This window comes from Pagrus major, chromosome 6, assembly GCF_040436345.1.
Source record: "Pagrus major chromosome 6, Pma_NU_1.0".
Lineage (NCBI taxonomy): Eukaryota > Metazoa > Chordata > Actinopteri > Spariformes > Sparidae > Pagrus > Pagrus major.
In genome coordinates this window covers 22,195,066-22,214,515 of record NC_133220.1, presented here as the reverse complement: position 1 = coordinate 22,214,515, position 19,450 = coordinate 22,195,066, and the positions used below count along the sequence as shown (strand labels likewise).

The 19,450-nt window shown below is 39.2% G+C and overlaps 1 protein-coding gene across 1 annotated transcript; it reads left to right on the top strand.

Annotated features, from left to right (window-relative positions):
* Window positions 1-1,207: 1,207 nt before the first annotated feature.
* On the top strand, window positions 1,208-19,300 carry LOC140998703 (SPRY domain-containing protein 3-like). The gene is made up of 11 exons (XM_073469062.1): window positions 1,208-1,311; window positions 3,018-3,164; window positions 3,337-3,412; window positions 7,657-7,781; window positions 8,740-8,872; window positions 9,006-9,194; window positions 11,831-11,980; window positions 15,471-15,528; window positions 16,203-16,322; window positions 16,411-16,532; window positions 16,625-19,300. Exons 2-11 carry the CDS (start codon window positions 3,037-3,039, stop codon window positions 16,757-16,759), a joined length of 1,236 nt encoding a protein of 411 aa, XP_073325163.1. The 5' UTR covers window positions 1,208-1,311; window positions 3,018-3,036; the 3' UTR covers window positions 16,760-19,300.
* Window positions 19,301-19,450: the final 150 nt, after the last annotated feature.

The following is a 19,450-nucleotide window of genomic DNA, read 5'->3' as shown; positions in this document are numbered from 1 at the left end:
CACAAGTACTGTGGAAAAATACCAAGTTACACTAATAGGCGTAAAAGTATTAAGTTACTTCCACCCATCGTCCTTGTTTTCAGGGTTGTCTTTAAATAGCAACCACTAAACAAACACTTTGTTCACCGAGCGTGTTTACAGTGGCTGTAACTCCAGGGCTAAAGATTTAGAGGAAACGGCCGACACTGAGAGGCTGAAGGAGTGCCACTCAAGGTTGCATGACTAAGACATTAATAGCCACGAGCAACGAGTCCCACCCTGCAAATTCCACTGTCTGTGAGTCACAACAGATTAAATTAGAGGACACGATCTTAAAAAATCTGATAGTCTTCCAACTTGATGTATTATTTTTCCAGCTTGTGACCACTACATCTCAAATACAAATGTAACTTAGTTACCCAGGGATAGAACAGAATGATATCTCTTAAGTCGAGGTAAGACTACTTGATCTGAATGATTTATCATCCCTTAATACCTCAGGATGTATTAGTCCTCTGTGGGCGATGCTGAATTAATAGGATTTATTTGCATGAATGTAATGAGATATCTTGATTTTTTGACTAAAACACTCCCATTTGATCTTTCTTTTACGCATTTTATGTATGATTTTACATTCAACATCAATTGAATTAATTTTCTAGACATTGTACTAGTCTATATAATGAATTATATGAATATCACAACATACAATTACACAGTGATAGAAGATTTTATCCATACTTCCCACCCTTTATACCCTTTACTTATGGTAGCATACGTTCACCATGAAAGGGCCATTGCATCAGTGAAAGGTACGGTACCAAAAAATACCTTCCCCAAAGAGAACCCAACCTCAGTGGACTCTTCCTTATTGTGACTAAAAAGCACAACTTTAGCCACTCTGTGATTCTTACCTCCCCAAAATCAACATAATAATACATTAAATATGACTGTAAAAGTGTGTTGTACTACTTTTAGGAGATAGAATCAAGAGTACAAGGCTTATCCCATACAGTTAAACTTTATATCATTATTTTTGTATAAAATAAAAAGTGTTCATAAAATATATCAGTCTACATATGTGTACTCTCCATGTAAAATATATGTAAAATAATATGTAAAACACCAACTGTAAAACCAAACACACACACACACACACTTACACACACGCGCGCGGCACTGCACAGGTTAACGACACTGTCCTCATCCTGCGCTGTGATTGGTTGGGAGGGCGGGACTTCCGGCAGCGCAGGTTGGACATAAAGTGACAGACTTCACCTCCTTAAAATTGGAAGAAAAACCGAAGGACGACGCGTTACAAGTTTAAAAACAGTAAGGAACCAACATGAGACGAATAGGTTTTTAGTAGTTTGTGTGAAACCTGATGTGTAGTCATGTTTATGGGACATTATTGGCCGCACAGCGCGATAATGTTGTGTCGCTGAAAGCAGCTAGCCGGCCAACACAGTCCTGCCCGTAGTTTGGGAAATGCGATGCTGCGTTTAGGGTAGGCTCGTAAATAGCCACATCGGAGTTAACGCACATCAAATGATCATATGAGGTTGAATATTTGTTTACTCTATCAAAACACATCAACATTTACAGCCTGAACTATTTTTATTTAGTCGTATTTGGGCTGGGAAGTTGGTTTTGTCACCACAAAAATTAGCCCATTATTTACTTTCACTTTCTTATGTTTTGAAAGTAACAGATTTACCGACGTCGTGAGACGAAAGTAGAAATGTTACCAAGCAGTCAAAATCCACACAGTAAAATACTTTTGTTCTGTGTGTTGACTGTGGATGGAAAAACAAAACCTGAGTGTCTGATGAAGTTCCTTTCACCTGATTCATCCTGGCTTGGATTACATAAGCTGACAGGAAAAAGCATGATAAATTACATGTAGTTGACCAGTGTTTAGCTGAAACAATTAATCGATTAGTTGATTAACGGAAAAATAATCTGATATTGATATATTTTAAGCAAAAATGTCAAGTATTCGTAGTTCCTGTATATTAAGTCATGGCCTGTTTTTCTTTGTCTTAGGGCCGCAACAATTTACCAATCAATCGATTAGTTGTCAACTATTATATCCATTGCTAGATGTTTTCATAATCAATAAATTGAGTGTTTTTTAAGAAATAAGGTCGAAATTCTCTGATTCCAGTTTCTTAAATGTGAGTTTTTTTCTGGCTTTTCTCCTCCTTGGTAGTAAACTGAATATTGTTGAGTTTTAGACGAAAAGAGACATTTGAGGACGTCATCTTGGGCTTTGGGAGTCAGTAATCATCACTTTTCACCGTTTTATGAAATTTTATAGATCAAAGCGAATCAATTAATCTAGAAGATAATCAACACATTAACCAAATGATTATTAGTTTCAGCCCTTGTCTTTGTCTATAGCTAGCATGATTTGTTTTAGGTTTAGTGTTTTACTTGCCCCCTACACCAGTGAGATATTAGGTTCAAAAACACATTACTGAGTCAGGGTATCTGTTATTAACGGACGAATCAGTCGAAACGTGAGTCAGTCAGTCACAGTTGACATTGGGTGGAAGACACCCACACCTGACCATCCTGGGACTAACACGAACAGGGGACTCACGTTCGTGCCTGTTGGCAGTGTACAGTCACTGTCCAGGCCTTTGCTTGTCTTTGGAATGTGGGATTAAACTTAAATGGAAAAACACAAACGCACAAACTCTTCTCGGGAAGGGTTCGGCCTGAGGTTCAAACCCAGGTCCTTCTTGTTGTCAGGCAACAGTGGTAATCATGTTGTGATCAAAGATGTTTGCTGTGTTTTTAAGGAGGACCTGTGCTGTTCCTAGTGCTCTTGTTTTCTGAAGGTTTTCCCCAACAGCTTCCATGGCTATGATGATTGAGTGAACAAACATTTGAGTCATGAGTTTGATATTTCAGTCAAATAAATCATCAGGAACAAATTATATACTCATAAACAGCCCTTTGTCTTCAGATCTAATGTCAGCTGATTTATGTGATTCTCTAAAGCAGTAATACATCTTTTTCTTTTGTCCCAGATTGTAATGATTTTCAGACATGGACGACATAAACCTTCATTATCGCTTTCTGAACTGGAGGAGGCGGATTCGAGAAATTCGTGAAGTGCGAGCGGTGCGATACCGTGAGCGGCTCAAAAGGATGCTGAGAGATGGAGACATACTCAGGTAACAGTGATGAGTGATGCCATCATGAGAGTCTGAAACTTATGAGGTTTAGTCCCTCATTATACACTGAAGCCTTTCCTTCACTTGCTGAGTCAGCACTCCACTTTGGTTGCTTTCAGCAGATGTGATGATCATTGTAACATTTAGTTTTACTTTTTGGATCTCTCTGTAGGTACCATGGGAATTCAGATGAAGTTGGCTGTTTTGTGGCGGCCAGGCCGTTGTCGAGAAGAAATCGCTACTTTGAAGTAAGAGATGATCTTTTCTTTTCAGTCTGTGTATAGTGTAGCAGTGACAATTAAAAAAAATGACACTTTGTCAGGGAAAAATACAGCCAGACTTGTTATTAGTAAATTTGCCTGATTCACAATAACTCTCTACTTTGTGTCTTTTATGAGTTTCAGTGTGATATTCAGTGAAGAACCCCAATTTAACTCTCTAAGCTGAGCAGTTTTTATTATGCACCACAGTTGGTAGAAGCTTTATTGGTGTAATTATCAGCCTAAGGCCTACTAGGTTTCTTGAATTCTCGCCAGCTATATAATGTATTCAGGATTAATTATGAACTCTATTAAGCATGTGGGATGATAAAACGGCCGAATTTCTGAGACTTGTTTATACATAAGTCACTTTATTCCAAATGAAGATACAAGTGAAACATTCTGGGAATTAATCAAGAGAAGTTAAGCTATACTTACTTACTACTATATTACAATGTCAATCTCACTATGTAATGGGGTGTTTTTTATAGTGAAGTACTAACAAATGACCCATATCCTCATTTCCACACTACTACCAAAATGCAACAGAGGTTTTGAGCATGTAATGGAAAAATAATGTGTAATCAATGCTGAGTATTCATACAAATACATTTTTGTTTAAGGTATTGACGGACACGTATTGTCCCACAATGCAGTGCACAGAAATGGAGGAGCTCTTCAGATCTGACAGTAACCAAAGCAATTTTCGACTACAAGCATTGGTTTTCTTGGTTCTTGATTTGTTGTAGCTTTAGGACACAACTTTTGCTCTGTCGATGAGATGGGCCATCATGTCTGATTGTTTGCCTCCATCTTATTGAGCCACAATAAAAAAGAAGGTCTGACACTTCTTTGAGAAACTAAACATCTGTAATCTTGGAAATAGATTTGTAGATACTTGGCACCTCCCTTTACATTGTGTGTTGGGACTGGGTGTACAGTAATTACTGAAGTTATCACCAATTCTTCATGTCACATTTGTCAAAATCATGTATGACAAAATGTCAGAAGCAGGTTCAGGTGTTAAGTGTCAGCGCAAATAACAGCAACTATATTTTTTATAATGGAAACAGATTCACTGTTGTATGCTGAGCAGGTTTGCCAGTTTGAACCCCCTTCATAACAACTTTGATGTTGACACAGGTTATGAAAACATGTCTTGATGTCTTTTGATTGCATCATTTTTATTGTAAAGCCTGTGACTGAGAGGAATATATTTTTGGATCAGAGGGGAAGTAGGATAAACTTTATTCTTCCAGACACTCAGTACATTTTGTCACCAGAGTCACAAACATTTCCTGCAGTTTTAACATTGTTTCACTTCATACAAAGTGTGTTGTAACTAAGCCCTGCCTCCCTTAGCTACTGTTGCTATGCATGTCGAGCCCTCCATTTTAGCACCAAACTCATTCAGTTCACAGTGATAACGAAGGCAATACGTTTTACAACAATGAGTCCTTGTTTTAAGACAAAGGCAGACAAAAGGAGGCATTACATCTCTAGCTGGAAACCAATAATTTTGCTGGCTGAAGTTACAGCAATTTTGGGCAGGTTTTATCAGCTGTAGCTGGTGGGAAATATTTCTGTAAAATGGGGTCTTATAAATACAATTGCTTCTGCTAAAATGTCACTAACAAGTCTTAGTTGATGCTTGGGTGGCTAAAATATATAATACTGTGCTGTTGACACCAGTGGAGTCAGATTCACACTCTTTGCTCACACAGCCTCAACTAGCAACTTTTAAAACTGGTATGAAGGGTCAATACTGTACTTCATACTGTAACAATAAAGAACATTTACTCCTGCATACACAGATACAGTATATCAGAGTCTCAGTGGTGCTTTTCACTTTAACTCTGATCTGATGCAGGCTTTCTTCCCTCAGCCCTGACAAATTGGTTTCACAGAGCCAAATAAGTTGCGGCTCATTTACAAATCATGTGCTGGTTTGTTTATTTCATTGCTCTTTCTAATAGACACCATAGTGCACAAACATCCTGAGATCGTGACTGTTGCTCAGAGTAAACCGTGTTCAAACTTGCCTAACACACACATCCTGCCCCCAGTCTGACGTGAAGTGAAACACTAACTTACCCGTTCAACCTTTAAACTCACATGTGTTTCATTGTTGTGACTCACTTTGTGGGAGTCACGTAGGAGGAGATAGGAAGCCATTTACGTAAATGGGCATATGAGCTAATAAATGACCGTAAAGTCGGTGCTGACTGTAGATTTTTGTCTTCTGCATGTTTTACACTGACCCAGAAAATAGGGACGTATTACTTACTACTCACTCTCTGGAGACCATTGTTGAGGTCATGGGAAAGAACTTAAAAAGTTTCCTCTCCTCCTCGCCCTGGATTTGCCAGCAGTGCTCCGATTGCAGTGTGTCCATGTTGGGCTCCCTAGGGATGATGTCATATGGTCAGCATTCAGTTATGATAACAGTGGTGAAAGCCAGCTCTTTACTGGAGGGTTTTCACATTGAACCAACATGCAATGTTGTACAAACAGATACTATTTAGTTTCAGGTTGGTTTGGAAATTTCATGAAGTGAAAACAGGAGCAGTGTCAAACCCAAAAGTAAAATTTAACGGCATATAAAACCTGTAGTACAAAATCTGTAAAACTGTGCTTCACTACTTTGACTGAAATAGCTCAACTATTGGATGGATTGCTGTGAATTTTTTTACAACCATTCATGGTACCCAGAGGATGAATCTCTCTGACTGTGGTGATCTCCTGACACAGTCACTGGCACTAGCATCAAGATTTTTTGACTAACTCAGTTTGTCATAAAAATAACTGCAAATCTAATGACATTCCCATTAGCCTTAGCTGTACTGTGCTAATTGTCAAATATTATCATGCTAACATGCCAAACTCTAAGGTGGCAAACAAACATAATACCTGATGAACATTAGCACAGTAGCCTTGTCATGTTGAGCATCTTGCCCTGCTAGCATGGCATTAGCATGAAATCAATTACTTGTTTGCTAAAAACCTATTTCTTTGTAAACATAACATTAGTACTGCACTATGTACAGTACTATGCAATTTATCACAGTGGCTGTATCACCTTCACATGACAACATCCACCAAAAGGAGATAAAGGAAGCTCTGATAAACTACACCTACTCTTCCTCAGTCTCAACACAGTTAGTAGTGTGTTGTTAGAGGAGTTCATGACTCATCGCTCTGGATGTGAAAACAGCGTCGTTTACATTCACGGTTGGTGTCCTAAGATGTATCAGAGGAAGAATAAAATGACTCACCACATCATTTAGAAGAAACATTAATATCTGAAGCTACTGGCTGTGATTTGATGCTCACGCCTCCGACATTTATAGAATGTAATGACAGCCTGTCTCGACATAATCTCTTTTTATATCTTTACACCATTTCTATTGTTTACAATTTAAAGAACACTTGGCTTTCATACAGATTTTTATTATGTTTTTGGTCAGTGGTGATTATTTAGATATATACACCTCCTTTTTCATTTACTTGTGTACATTACAGTCCTGTACATTCTTCACTCTTAAAGCAACATTATGTAGAAATGTGTGATTTGGTGCCCCCCACAGTTTCTGAGTGCAACACCACTGTGAGTCAAATTCCCTCTGTAGCTGTGTCTCAATTCAGGGGCTGCATCCTTCGAAGGACGCGGCCTTCGAAAGCCGCGTCCACTGTTGTTAAATGGGACGGTCTAGCCTTCGGAGCATTTCCTGGTTCCGTCACCAGATGTTCCCACCCTTACCCTTACATCACGATTTCTGACGCCCAGGCCTGCGAAAGTGACAATCTACACCACTTGATGTCGCCATTTTCTTTCTTTTTTTTATTATTTTTCGGGTGCGCAAAGAATCTTGGGATATGGGAGGCCGCGAAGGATAGTAGCGGTGCATCCTCCAAAAAGAGGGAAAAGAAGGCCCCATTTGTGGGCTGCATTTGGAGGAGCCTTCGAATTGGGATGGCCTTCGCGTGGCATTGTGACGTAATTGGCCTTCAAATGCGCCCTTCGAAGGATGCAGCCCCTGAATTGAGACATAGCCTGTATGTAGCTGGTCAATTAAGCCGATTCTGATTCAGTCTTCCAGTTAAATTGAGTTACGTTTGGTCACATTTATGTTTCAAGACATCCCAAAGATAATTTGTTTTTTTTCTCATGTTTTCTGGTGATAATTTATTATAATTATAATTAATGATAATTTAACTTGTGGCTTTTGCAGGTGACCATCATCGATACAGGAGTGAGGGGAATGATTGCTGTTGGTTTGGTGCCTCAGATGTACAAACTGGACCATCAGCCGGGCTGGCTCCCAAACTCTGTGGCTTTTCATGCTGATGATGGCAAGTATGTGACAATGCTGATTTTCTTTAAAACATACTGTGGACTTAACATGTTTATAATGATATTTGACATGGAGATGCAGCCAAATAATGTACGAATATACTACATCTCATGCTAGTCTGTCTATAAACACTAGCCCGGTATAGATGTGAACGTTGAAACAGGTTGTTTTTTCTGTAATCATTCCTCCTGTCCATACTCATCATCAAGAGAAGCTTCTTTATGTGCTTTCAGGGTCTTATTGCTCAGACAGAGGAAAAAAGAACTACCTAGTTAAAATAATGTTTAGCAAACATTTTAGAATATTTTATATAAATGTAAAAATCTGTATCTGTAACTGTACGTTAGATATACTTTTCTTATAAGTGCATGACAAACCAATTGCGTATGAATACCAAAATATAAATAGATAAACTACCCAACTAAATTAATCCGTATAATAATAATCATGTGACATTTGAGTAGCTTTGTTTGTTTACCAAATATCATATTGTGCGTATATGGGGCTTAGAGTTATCTGTCTATAATCCAGCCCTAACAACATGCAGCAAAAGCCTCCAGCTGGATTTGAAGATGTTTCAGTTCATGGCTGAGCAATAAAAATCCAAGTGAGTATGCAATGCAATTGTCAGTACAAACACCAAGTTGAGTAAACATTTACAGTAGAAAATATAACTTAAACAGAGGGAGATAACACAATTGAGCTGCTGATTGTGAACCCTTTTCTACCTTCATTTTCTGTTACTTGTGTCTTGATGTTTCTCTCTGTATCTGCAGAAATGTAGGTAACCTTATTGTCTCCCATAGGAGAAATATGTGTTGGATTAACTACTGCATCTAACCAGACACTACACTAAAAACACATTAGTAAGAGCTCAAGCGCAAACATTAGCCTGAGATTAAAACAACTGAAAATGATTAATGATCAGCCGTTGAACCTCTCCTACTTGTCTTTCCACAGGCTGTATAATGGCAACACTGTAGGTCAACAGTTTGGTCCAAAATGCTGTAGAGGTGACAGAATCGGCTGTGGAATATCCCTGGACTCTGATGACGGACAGTTAACAGTGTTTTTTACCAAGAATGGCAAAGAAGTAAGTGCTCCATTACCATCATATTTCTCTAACTTAGACAGAATTTATTTAGCCAGTGCAGTTTTACACGTGACTTTATTCATAGTTCCCAGCTACTTTTCCTCAAAAATACAGAATTTGAATGTGTGCCTAGGTCGGCAGTGTTGAGATCCCAGCAGCTCCTGACGGTCTCTACCCTGCCGTGGGAATGCACTCTCTGGGGGAAGAAGTGCAGCTGGACCTGAACGCTGAATGGGGCACAGAGGAGGATGATGGGCAGATGATAGTGGATAGTCATGAAGAGGACTGGGGCCGTCTTCATGACGTCAGAGTGACTGGCACAGTGAGTCCTGAAAATATAACGTGTTTACTGTTATATTTATCTCACATAGTTGATACAGAAATCCTGGATTGAATATCGTCCACCCCTCCCTGTGATGGCAGGGCTGCAGTGTTTGTGTTTGACTCAGCCGTTGATACGCATAAAACCTGAATTGAAAAGGATGGGAGGGGATGACAGCTGAATAGCCCTGAGGCAGGAACAAGTAACCTTATGCCACCCTCACATTTAATTATCCTTCAGTTCGACAAATTTGGCCCTGTCCTGTATGAATGCAGGGCCCATAAACCACAGTCTGATCTCCCTGCAAATCAGCAATTACACATGTGCACGTCGTAACACTACTTGAGAGCTGTCAGGACAGAAAAACAAGTCAATAACAAAGCCAGATGCAGGATTTCAAGACTCATACTTAAGTTTGGGATTATGCTTCTTGGTTTCTGTTTCTCATTTGCACTTTTTTCTCTGTTATTGTCCAAACGGTAACTGCAAGTGTTGTTCTGTTTAATTTTGCTGATAGTTGTGATTACATTGGACATGCAGGTGTGTTAAAAACTGTTTATTAAGACACACAAACTCCACAGAGCCTCTCTTGCCCACACAGAGTTTACTGAGTGATTTAATATCAGTTCCAAATGAGGTCAGCTGTAGTAACAAGACTAGAGTCGCTGTTTACCTCTTGAGATTGTGCTTATACAATATAGTGAGAAAAGGAAGAGTACGAGGTGTACTAAGAAAACACAAGTTAAAGTTCTCCAGAAAATAATCAGTCTGATAATGCCGATAAATGGGACTAAAATATATCTTATTTATTTAAGTAAGTGTACAATTTAAACCAACCTCCTCTTGTTATTGGTGCTAAAGGGAGATCTTAATGAGTTTACACATTTTCATCACTATTCTTTGTCTTTGACATCTCATCCAGCTGACTGTTTGTTAATGAGAGATGTGTGAATTTAACTGAGAAAATGGGCAGCCGTACTAGCAATGAGGTGTTACCCTAATGTTATAGTCTTTTGTTTTCCCTGTTATCTTCAGATGGTGTGTTCATGACATTTATGAATGCTGCTCAGCAAAAGGATTCAGCCTTTTGGGGTGTTGATCTCCTCTGCTGCATGTAGTAAACAGTTATGTTATCTCTTAGCTTTTAGTCCCAGAACAATACGGCGCAGCGATGACGAATCCAGACCCTGCCCTATTTTTCCAGGAAAGAAAGAATTGCATGACGTTGCGACCTATTTTTTTCATCTCACCATCTCACATCCCTAATAGGATAATGTGTGAATAAAACATGCTCGCTCCTCTTGTTCAACTCTTGTCTCTACCAGCCTGAGAAGGCTGCAGCCGCCAAGCCAAAATCAGACAATGGGATGTCTGGGGCAAACCCAGAAATTTTATACATATGATACATACATTATGTTCAGCATATTTCTTGGCCACAGCTAAGTAGTGTTTGCATTTATTTATTTAAGTGATTAAAGACACAAATTATCACAAGATTTAAATCTAAATGCAAAGTTTTTAATGAATTTTCATTGAATACCAAAGCAAGTTCCTCATTAACCCCATGTGCTTACCATGCTAACCAGGATAATGTTATATGCTAAAGCAATATGTAACAGTAACACAAGTAAAGAAGGATCATTAAGTCAGCTAACTGACTGTAATCTCAACCAAATATACTTAAGTTAATTAACATTAGGAAACAGAAACTACTGGTCATGCTAGTCCAGGTAAGGCTGTAGAAGCAAAAGTCCTGAATGTATTAAAATTGAGCGAGGGTTCGTATTGCTTATGAATTAAACTTTGAATCCCTAAGACTAAGATTATGTTACTACTTCTTTCAAAAGACATACAGACTTGCTTTAAAGCTGCATTCATTGATCTATTTTTTTTTTAACATTTATTTTTTTACATTTTATTTTTTTGCCACTAGGGGGCAGCAGATAAGATGAATACACAGCAACGATACCGTATTATCACCTTAAAACGCTGTGGCAACATCTTCAGCAAATCAGTCTGCTTACACATCCAGCAGCCATGAAGCACCATGAGCATCCATTTCGAGTCAAGTTTTTTTGGTCACACCACAAATGTCAATCCAATATCCCCACTCTGTTTGTCTCGATGAACTGCTGAGAGAAATATGTCTCTTCACCCCTCAGGTGCTCCACTATGTTCACTGGCTAACTGTGTCTGTCTGATGTTCGGTGCTGGGCAGCATTCAGTCGGCTTATCAGAGGGGAGTTGCAGACTGGAAAATCGAAACCATGAGCTAAAAGTGGCACGTAGTGGCACTTCTGATACATTGTTATTATATAAAAATATTGATTGGTTTAGCTGTATGTAAAAGTAAGTGTTTAGTCATTAAGGTAAAAGCAGACTGAGGAGCATCGTGAACATTTAAGTTTTGTTTATTCAAGTCCTTTAGTTGACTTACTCTAGGCACATTACTACGGATAAAATAATGGGATTTTGTTTAATGCTGAACATAAAGCAAAATAAAAAAAAATGACCTAAGACTCCATAGGGTACAGCATGATACTGTTTTAAATCAGTGTTCTCATGCTAAAATGATAACAAATTATTAGAGACAGTAACTCAGTCATAACCTGAATGTTTGTGCTGTATTTCCACAGCTGCTGGAGTATGTGGGTAAAGGGAAGAGCATTGTGGACGTAGGCTTGGCTCAGGCCCGTCGGCCTCTCAACACACGCTTCCACTACTATGAACTGGAGATCACAGATGCTGGAGAGAAGTGTTATATCGCCCTGGGGCTGGCACGCAGGGTGAGAGACTCCTCATTTTCACCACAATGATCACGTGTCAGTGGCCGTGGTACTTACTGAACACACTCTGTTGTTATCTGTCGGGTAAGAAAACTTCTTTTCCCCCCTCTCAAACCTCGTCATCGCACTCCTCATATGCACCACTGCTCTCACTGTTTCCAGTCTGAGTGATGGATGATCGAAAGAGGAAAAGCTAACAACAGAATAAATATTGTCTCATTTCATCCCCACATCTGGTTTTCCATAGAAAGCAGGTTTTTCCATTTAGATGCTAATCTGCCATGTTAACTAGAGTGCTGCAGTCACGTGTGTGAAAGGTTACTTATGAGATAAGATCAGATTGTTCTATTGTCTCAGTTTCTTCTGTTTCTGCCTTATTTCACTTCCTGTTTCCATGCTGTCACGATATGAGGAAAATCTGCAATTCATTCATTCAAACCTTTATTTGAGACTCAGATAATCAGTTGAGGGAGGCCCTCATTTTCCATGATACTGAACATGAACAGAGACATCAAGCAAACATACAAAAGCAAACAAGATTTAAATAGAAATACAAATCTCCAGAACAACAACAGTTACAAGCTTGATAGAGGATGGTTGTTCGCAAAGACCTAAAGTTCAGTTTTAGTTCATGTTGCAAGAGATTCCAAGAGACTGCTGCACTAACACTAAAAGCAGTCTTCCCAAGATCGGTCCTAACATGAGGCACTTATATATGATGGTCTGCAGAGTATGAGTCGACAGGAGGCCAACCGATCTCATCATAGAGGATGCAGTGATGAGTATTGTAGCTGTCACCAGAAATAAACCTCAGGGCTGAGTGGTAGACAGAATCCAAGGGCCTACAGTAAGTGTGGAGGGAGCAGCATGTCTGTAAATTACCTCACCGTAATCCAAAATGGCTAGAATAGCTAATTCAACAATCTGCTGGATGTATTTCAAAAGAAAAACACTTTTTTTGATGATCACTGATGTGGCATTTAATGCAAATTTGTTATCAAGCCAGATGCCAAGATACTTGAATTCAGTAATCCTTTTAATATTTGATCCATTAACTGTGGAGATTTTGAGATTAGAGTAATCTATGTTTTTAATCTTGGGAAACCATACATTTAATTGTATTGCATTGTGTACCAGCTTGAGAAGTTTTCTGGAAAGCATTAAAAGAAAGCTGCAGGTTCTTAATGGCCAGTTGTACAGAGTCAGCAATACAATATATGGTGGAATCATCAGCATAAAGATGTGCCTTACAACAATCCAAGGAAGAGATCATGTTGATAAAAATGTAACCTTGCACACCCTTTGACACCGGCAAAAACTCAGACTCGCATTTCTGGACTTCACAAACTGATGCCTCCCTTACAAGTTTTCGACCAAGGTGGTTCAGGTGCTGGTTTGGAGCCAGTGCCTGCTCTGGAACCAGTTCTTTGTGTTTCGAGAGCCGAAGAACTGGCTCTCGACCAGTAAAATTGGTTTCAGAGTGGCACCAACACTTGCTGGTCTAGAACCAAGAACCACTTACGTCAGGGCCTGGGGGCCGGGTTATTGTGACGAACTAAAACCGCCTCTGACCGCTGTCTAAAAAAGCAGATCTAGTGTAGTGTGTTCTGACTGATCCTTGGGAGAATAAGCAAAAGATTTGTTAAGTAAGTGTACAATTTGTCAAAGCCCCAAAAATGGTATTCGCGATGGTGCTAATTCATATTCAGTTCACACGATGAAAATGCGAATTATCAGTCAGCACTACCATACACAAGAATCAAAGAATAGAAGAGAATTGAAAGTATGCAGGAGTTCCTCGGGCTAAGCAATTAAAGGAGGATATCCTAATTTGTTTGGCTCCATTCAGTGGTTGTAATCTGTGCTGATGACAGCAATTGACGATCCATATTTTGGAAATAAGTCTGAGAGAAGACTTTTGAATGTTTACACATCAGAGATGCAATCAGCGGCCTTAAGCCTCACATGAAATCACCATGAACTTGTGCATATTGTGTTAAAAAATCTGCGTAATAACTGCTTTGGATGTCGACATCACGTCGTTTGGTTATTGAACGCTAATTGCTCAAGTGTCAGTCTTGCTAATCACACTGCTGTTTTGCCAGCTGCGATGGCGCACACAGCCTGGGAGGTAGTGGATCACCGTTTCACTCACCCTTACCATTCAGTTCCCCCGACTCCTCTGCCGGTAGATACTGTGTGTGGGCATGTCGAGCCCTCAGGTCAGACGTTGTGGAGAATGGAGCTCTGTCATTTCGCTGATTGTTTTCCAGGAATTGTTTTTCTCGATGTGTCTGCGGTTCTCAGTGGAGCATTATAAATCCATCAAACGGTCATTCCTGAGGTTTTTCTTTCCGTCCCCTGTCATCTTCTGCAATACGCATCAGCCTGCTGATGGGAAGTATTACCTTGCTGCAAAAAAGCAAAACAAAGGTGTCTCTCACTCTTTCTCTCTCTGTCTCAGGGTAACTCATGCTTAACAGTCACCAGTTACTCAATGATTGCTTATATTGGATAAAGGAGCAACTGTTTATGGTGCATTCCTTTTTCTCTTGTTGCTTCAGGGAAAGTCCTGTTTTCTACGCAATAGTCATTACTTATCTCATTTATTCTCTCGTATAACGCCCTTTTTATTGTCTCATGCTTTCTCCTTCCAACGCCTTTTTTTTTTTTACCTGTTGCTGAGCCCATCATCACATCAGTGCTCTGATTACAGGAGCATATACGGCTACTTAGACCTCCTAGAATTACACTTAACACTTCACTGTAAAGTCAATATTAGATCACAGGAAATACATTTCATGAATATCTCCCTACATAGTCACCGTTTTTAAGAGGTGGTTTAGCTGATCAGTGTCACAGTGCTTAATGACAGATCATTTTGGGTTGGGACCACAAACCTTCAGTATGGCCAAAGCTAAATACAAAATGTGTGTAGTTCTATTGGAAGGAGTAAATAGCAGATGATAACAGAAAAGTTACAAATCACATTGAATATACTGACCTTCTCATTTAACTCCTATTTTAGTAATTCATTATATAACTTACAGTTGATGTCTGCAGGTTGTCAAATCTTTATGATGTGTAACCCCAAATTAAATGAAGGGAAACTTCTTAAGATAATGTTCACTCTCCTTTCTCAATATCTTGATTTTTTTGTTGTTTTTGTTTGTTTTGTGTTTTTTTGTGTTTTTTTGATTTATTGGAAAGAAAATCCCACCACCTGGATCTGTGTCACCTCATAGTAGAGTTTTTATGTCCTTTGTTTACCTTTGTGAGATCAGCCATGAATGTGAATCCTTCGTCCAAGTTTGTTCAAATCCATTCAGCAGTTTTTTTTGTGTAATCCTGCTGACAAAGCAAACAACAAATAAACAGACACAGGTGAAAACATAACCCCCTTCGCCCCGGTAATGAAGTGGATGGGGACATTGTTCAGACTGGTTGTGTTAATGAATCATAAGATGTGACTTTGTCTTTTATTTTGCAGGACTACCCCAAAAACAGACATCCAGGTTGGAGCAGAGGGTCCATAGCCTATCATGCAGGTGAGTGCTGATTTTGATGGTACATAGGTTTTCTCTGTGAGCATTTGCATTCAAAATAAATCCATATAACACTTGCATTATGTCATTGTGGCCAGTCTTAAATTCTGTCTTACATTTAATTGTGTCACCCACAGTCACATTGATAACTGCACCAAACTGTCACTCATGTTTCTGGCAACCGTAGAGAGAGGAGTTTGTCAGTATTTTATTAATATTGATATCAATAATAATTAATTATTTATTTAGTTATAATTGATTTCTATGCAGCTTTCTTTGGCTTCAGCCTGCTGGAACAGACAGAACAGTGCGTTGCTGAAAACAATTCCCACTGAACTACTTTATCATTGTCCCAACTTAATATTTGATACATGTTCTCTCCTGTGTCTGCGTGGGTTTCCTCTGGTTGCTCTGGTTTCCTCCCACAGTTCAAACCATGCAGGCTAGGTAAACTGGAAACTGTGGGAGTGATTGGGAATTAGTCTGTCTGTGCACCGTGTGTAGGCTGAGCAGGATCAGTGGTTCAGAAAATGAATAGGTGGATATTTTACACTGCTCATCCAAACAGATTTTTAGAAATGTTAACAATGGCAGACGTTGTGTTGTGTCATGGCAGCTGTGTCTTGATTGTATTTTTTAATATATGTGACATGAATCTAATCAGTTGTTCTTTGTAGATGATGGAAAGCTGTTCCAGGGCAGCGGGGTCGGAGACGCGTTTGGACCACGCTGCTTTGAAGGGGACATAATGGGCTGTGGAATCATGTTCCCACGTGACTACAGCCTTGATGGTGGAGGTGAACATCTTTTATATGGTTTACAAAGCCCTGTGTCTCATCATGTTCAGTCTTTAACTGTCTTTCTTTCTTTTTTTGTGTCTTTCAGATGATGTAGATGACTGGGACCTCGAGGTGTTTCCCAAACCCAGCGAGGTTCAGAATGACTTGTATGCAAACAATGAAGATGAGGAGGACGAGGTAGAAGATGTGGAGGGGAAGAAAGTCGCGGTGAGATGCTGTCAAAACTTTGGAATATAAAAACAAGGGACTCTTAAAGCCTTTAGTACAAATATTCTTATTATCTCTGTGTGTTTTAACAGGTCTTCTTCACCAGAAATGGACAAGTGGTGGGCCGCAGGGAAGTGGCCTTACCTGTAGGAGGCTTGTATCCCACGATTGGCATGATGAGCACTGGGGAGAAGGTCAGAGTGGACCTGCACCCGCTCAGCGGCTGAGCTGAGTGTAGGAAATACAAACTGAGCGGTGAAATCAGAGCAGGGATGAATGATCAAGCTCTGGAACATTTTGGAGATCGGACAGTAAATATTACCTCCAAATCAACGGCGTTACTTGAAAAAGTCACTCCAGTGTAGGAGGGGACTGTGGCGCCCTCATGCTGTAGGAATGATCAAAATAATGTATGTTATTCAGGCCCTTTCAGGAACATTTCCTGCATGGGGTCATTCAGGAAAATCTGTACCGCATCTCAAGTTAAATTTGAGGGAAAATGCCATAAAGGGTTATGTCCAACTGACAAAAGAGAGCAAACCAATCACTAGACTCTGCTGCAGCTCTTGGTCTCCTATAGCACTTCAGTCTCACGTGCCTATTGTCTTCAAATTTGTCTTCAGTATCCCACGCTCTTTTAATGTTCCTTTTAATGTATCAAACACGTAAAACTCGCAAATTCGACGAAATGCTCCTGAATGTAGCTTCATGTGTGAATCATGAAAATCACTATCTGTGCCTGAAAGGTTAAACCAGTAATCCACTGGGAACTTTGTTTGAAAGAGGCGAGCCTCAAAGAAGTGCTTTATAATGAAATGATCAGTCCTTTGTGAGGGTGAAATACTATAAGTGTTCCATCACACAAGGTCAAGTTAATAAAATAAGATCAAATGCCAGAAAGGATCTCATCAAAATAACGAATCGATCAGAGCAGACCACATCTACCAAGGCAACCCTCTTATCAGCTCTAATCTATGTCAGCAGATATGTAGCGTCACTCTCACAGCCTGCAGCCACACTGAGCTCATTGATGGTGTGTTGCTGACACTCAGTGGTGAGAGTGTTGGTGTTCGGAAAGTCTTCCAAAAAACAGTAAATCAGTGAGTTCACTCAGTCAGTAAAACCAGCTGCTTTGTGGCTGTGGTTCTGACATGAAGTGCAAGCCACATGCATTAGGAATTATGGGATAATTAAATGTAATAATGATAGTTTGATGATTTTGAATTGTTTTTAAAATCCAGGTTAGTTTTTATGACTCCTTTTTTTAAGCAGGTATGATTTTTCACCTAATTGTAGACAACATACTGTCATTAAATACAGTCATAATCAGTCCAAAGTCTTTGGGATAAATATTTGTGACAGTAAAACCAATCATGTCAGAGGGAGAACTCCCAACAGATTACTTAGGTTAAAGTTTGGGTTCTCCAGTAGTGAGATATTTGGTGTCCAGGTGTAACCATACACATATTGGAGCATGTATTTTACAGTCAAACAATCAAACTAAGAAAATTACTAATCTCTAAGTTAATGACAAACCCAGTGGAGCCTTAAACTGACACAAAAAAGACACATTTGAAGTCATGATATTCGGTGTATTTTCTGTGGATCGTGAGGTATTTGGGATAAAATGGATCATAAATGTCTCAAAAAGGGAAAATTCTGAAGAGCAATTCTATTGAGTATCAAACCATGTCAGGACAAGAATAATTAAGGACTAAACATGGTATAACATTTCTACTCTACTTTTTACTTAAGATCTGAATGTTTAAAATGAAGCCATACTGTAACTGTTTGCTGCTCTCAGGTATATTTGAAAATCAAATACCTTGTCTTTTCTATGGTTATTTTTTATGATCTTGCTGTATGTTGAAGTCAACCATTGATTTTCTTTTTGTGCTGCCAAATTTTACACACAACACCGACTTTTTACCAAAACTGTTGGGTAACTGAGTTATTCATAAATATAGCATGGGCGACAACTACAACTTCCAGAGTTTTATCTTTTACCTGCAATACTGAGAAGTATTGCTTCCTTTTTTTATCTGACATAAATAGATAAAGGAACTTGATTTACGTTGTAAGTGGGCTTTACAACCAGACTGCTTTTAATGGGCAAAGTGCCTGTGTGAAAACATCCGGTTTGGATCCTTTATTAAATAATACACCTGTTTGTAGGATCATGTTTGAAGTGTTAGAAATGGGCGTTGACACCTCATCTCAAAGGTGTTGCATGTCTGTGGACTCTGCAGGTTGCTGAAAAACACCTTATTGTATCCATGTTGGAGTCCTTCTCCTGCTGGTACACTCATTGGAATAAGGATTAATTGTGTCCATGAAGTGTAAAGATTTGAAAGATGCTCATGTGATGCTCAACTGCTGCTAATTGTGTGCTGAGGAAACACTCTCACATCATCATATCAGCCTGTACTGTAAACGGGGTGTACTCCTGTTTAGTTTTGTCATTGTCCAGTATTGGTGAGTCAGCATCTTAGTTCACAGAAGCTGATAATGTTCTTCTTCTGCTGCTGTTGGCCATCTGCCACCAGTTTAATATTTAGCCGTACTTTATCTTTTGTGTCATTAATCATGAAGTTCAACACAATTACAGCAGCTGTCTCTGTCCAGCCTCTGTGTACATCCTGTCTTGTACTGTGTGTTTTTATTTCTTTTAACTTGTTCACTTTTGTCTCTTTTCACTTGAAGCAATCAGAAAAACATGCCAAAAATAATGTAAAAAAAATAAATAAAGACTATTTACATTCACTGCACCATTGGCTGCTTTGTCTCACTTTTGTTGAGTCAATTTTGAAAAGAATAACATTTAGTGCCATTTGCGGACTTCACATGCAAATGAGATCAGTTTATTTTTTTAATGCAGACCTCATATTTCAATCCTCAAGGTATTGTTGTATAATGAT

Bases quoted from the DNA above. Each gene is read 5' to 3' on its own strand.
- LOC140998703 (XM_073469062.1), top strand. From the start codon at position 3,037: ATGGACGACATAAACCTTCATTATCGCTTTCTGAACTGGAGGAGGCGG. The intron at 3,165-3,336 runs GTAACAGTGATG...ATCTCTCTGTAG, and splicing joins AGAGATGGAGACATACTCAG to GTACCATGGGAATTCAGATG. The intron at 16,533-16,624 runs GTGAGATGCTGT...GTGTTTTAACAG, and splicing joins TGGAGGGGAAGAAAGTCGCG to GTCTTCTTCACCAGAAATGG.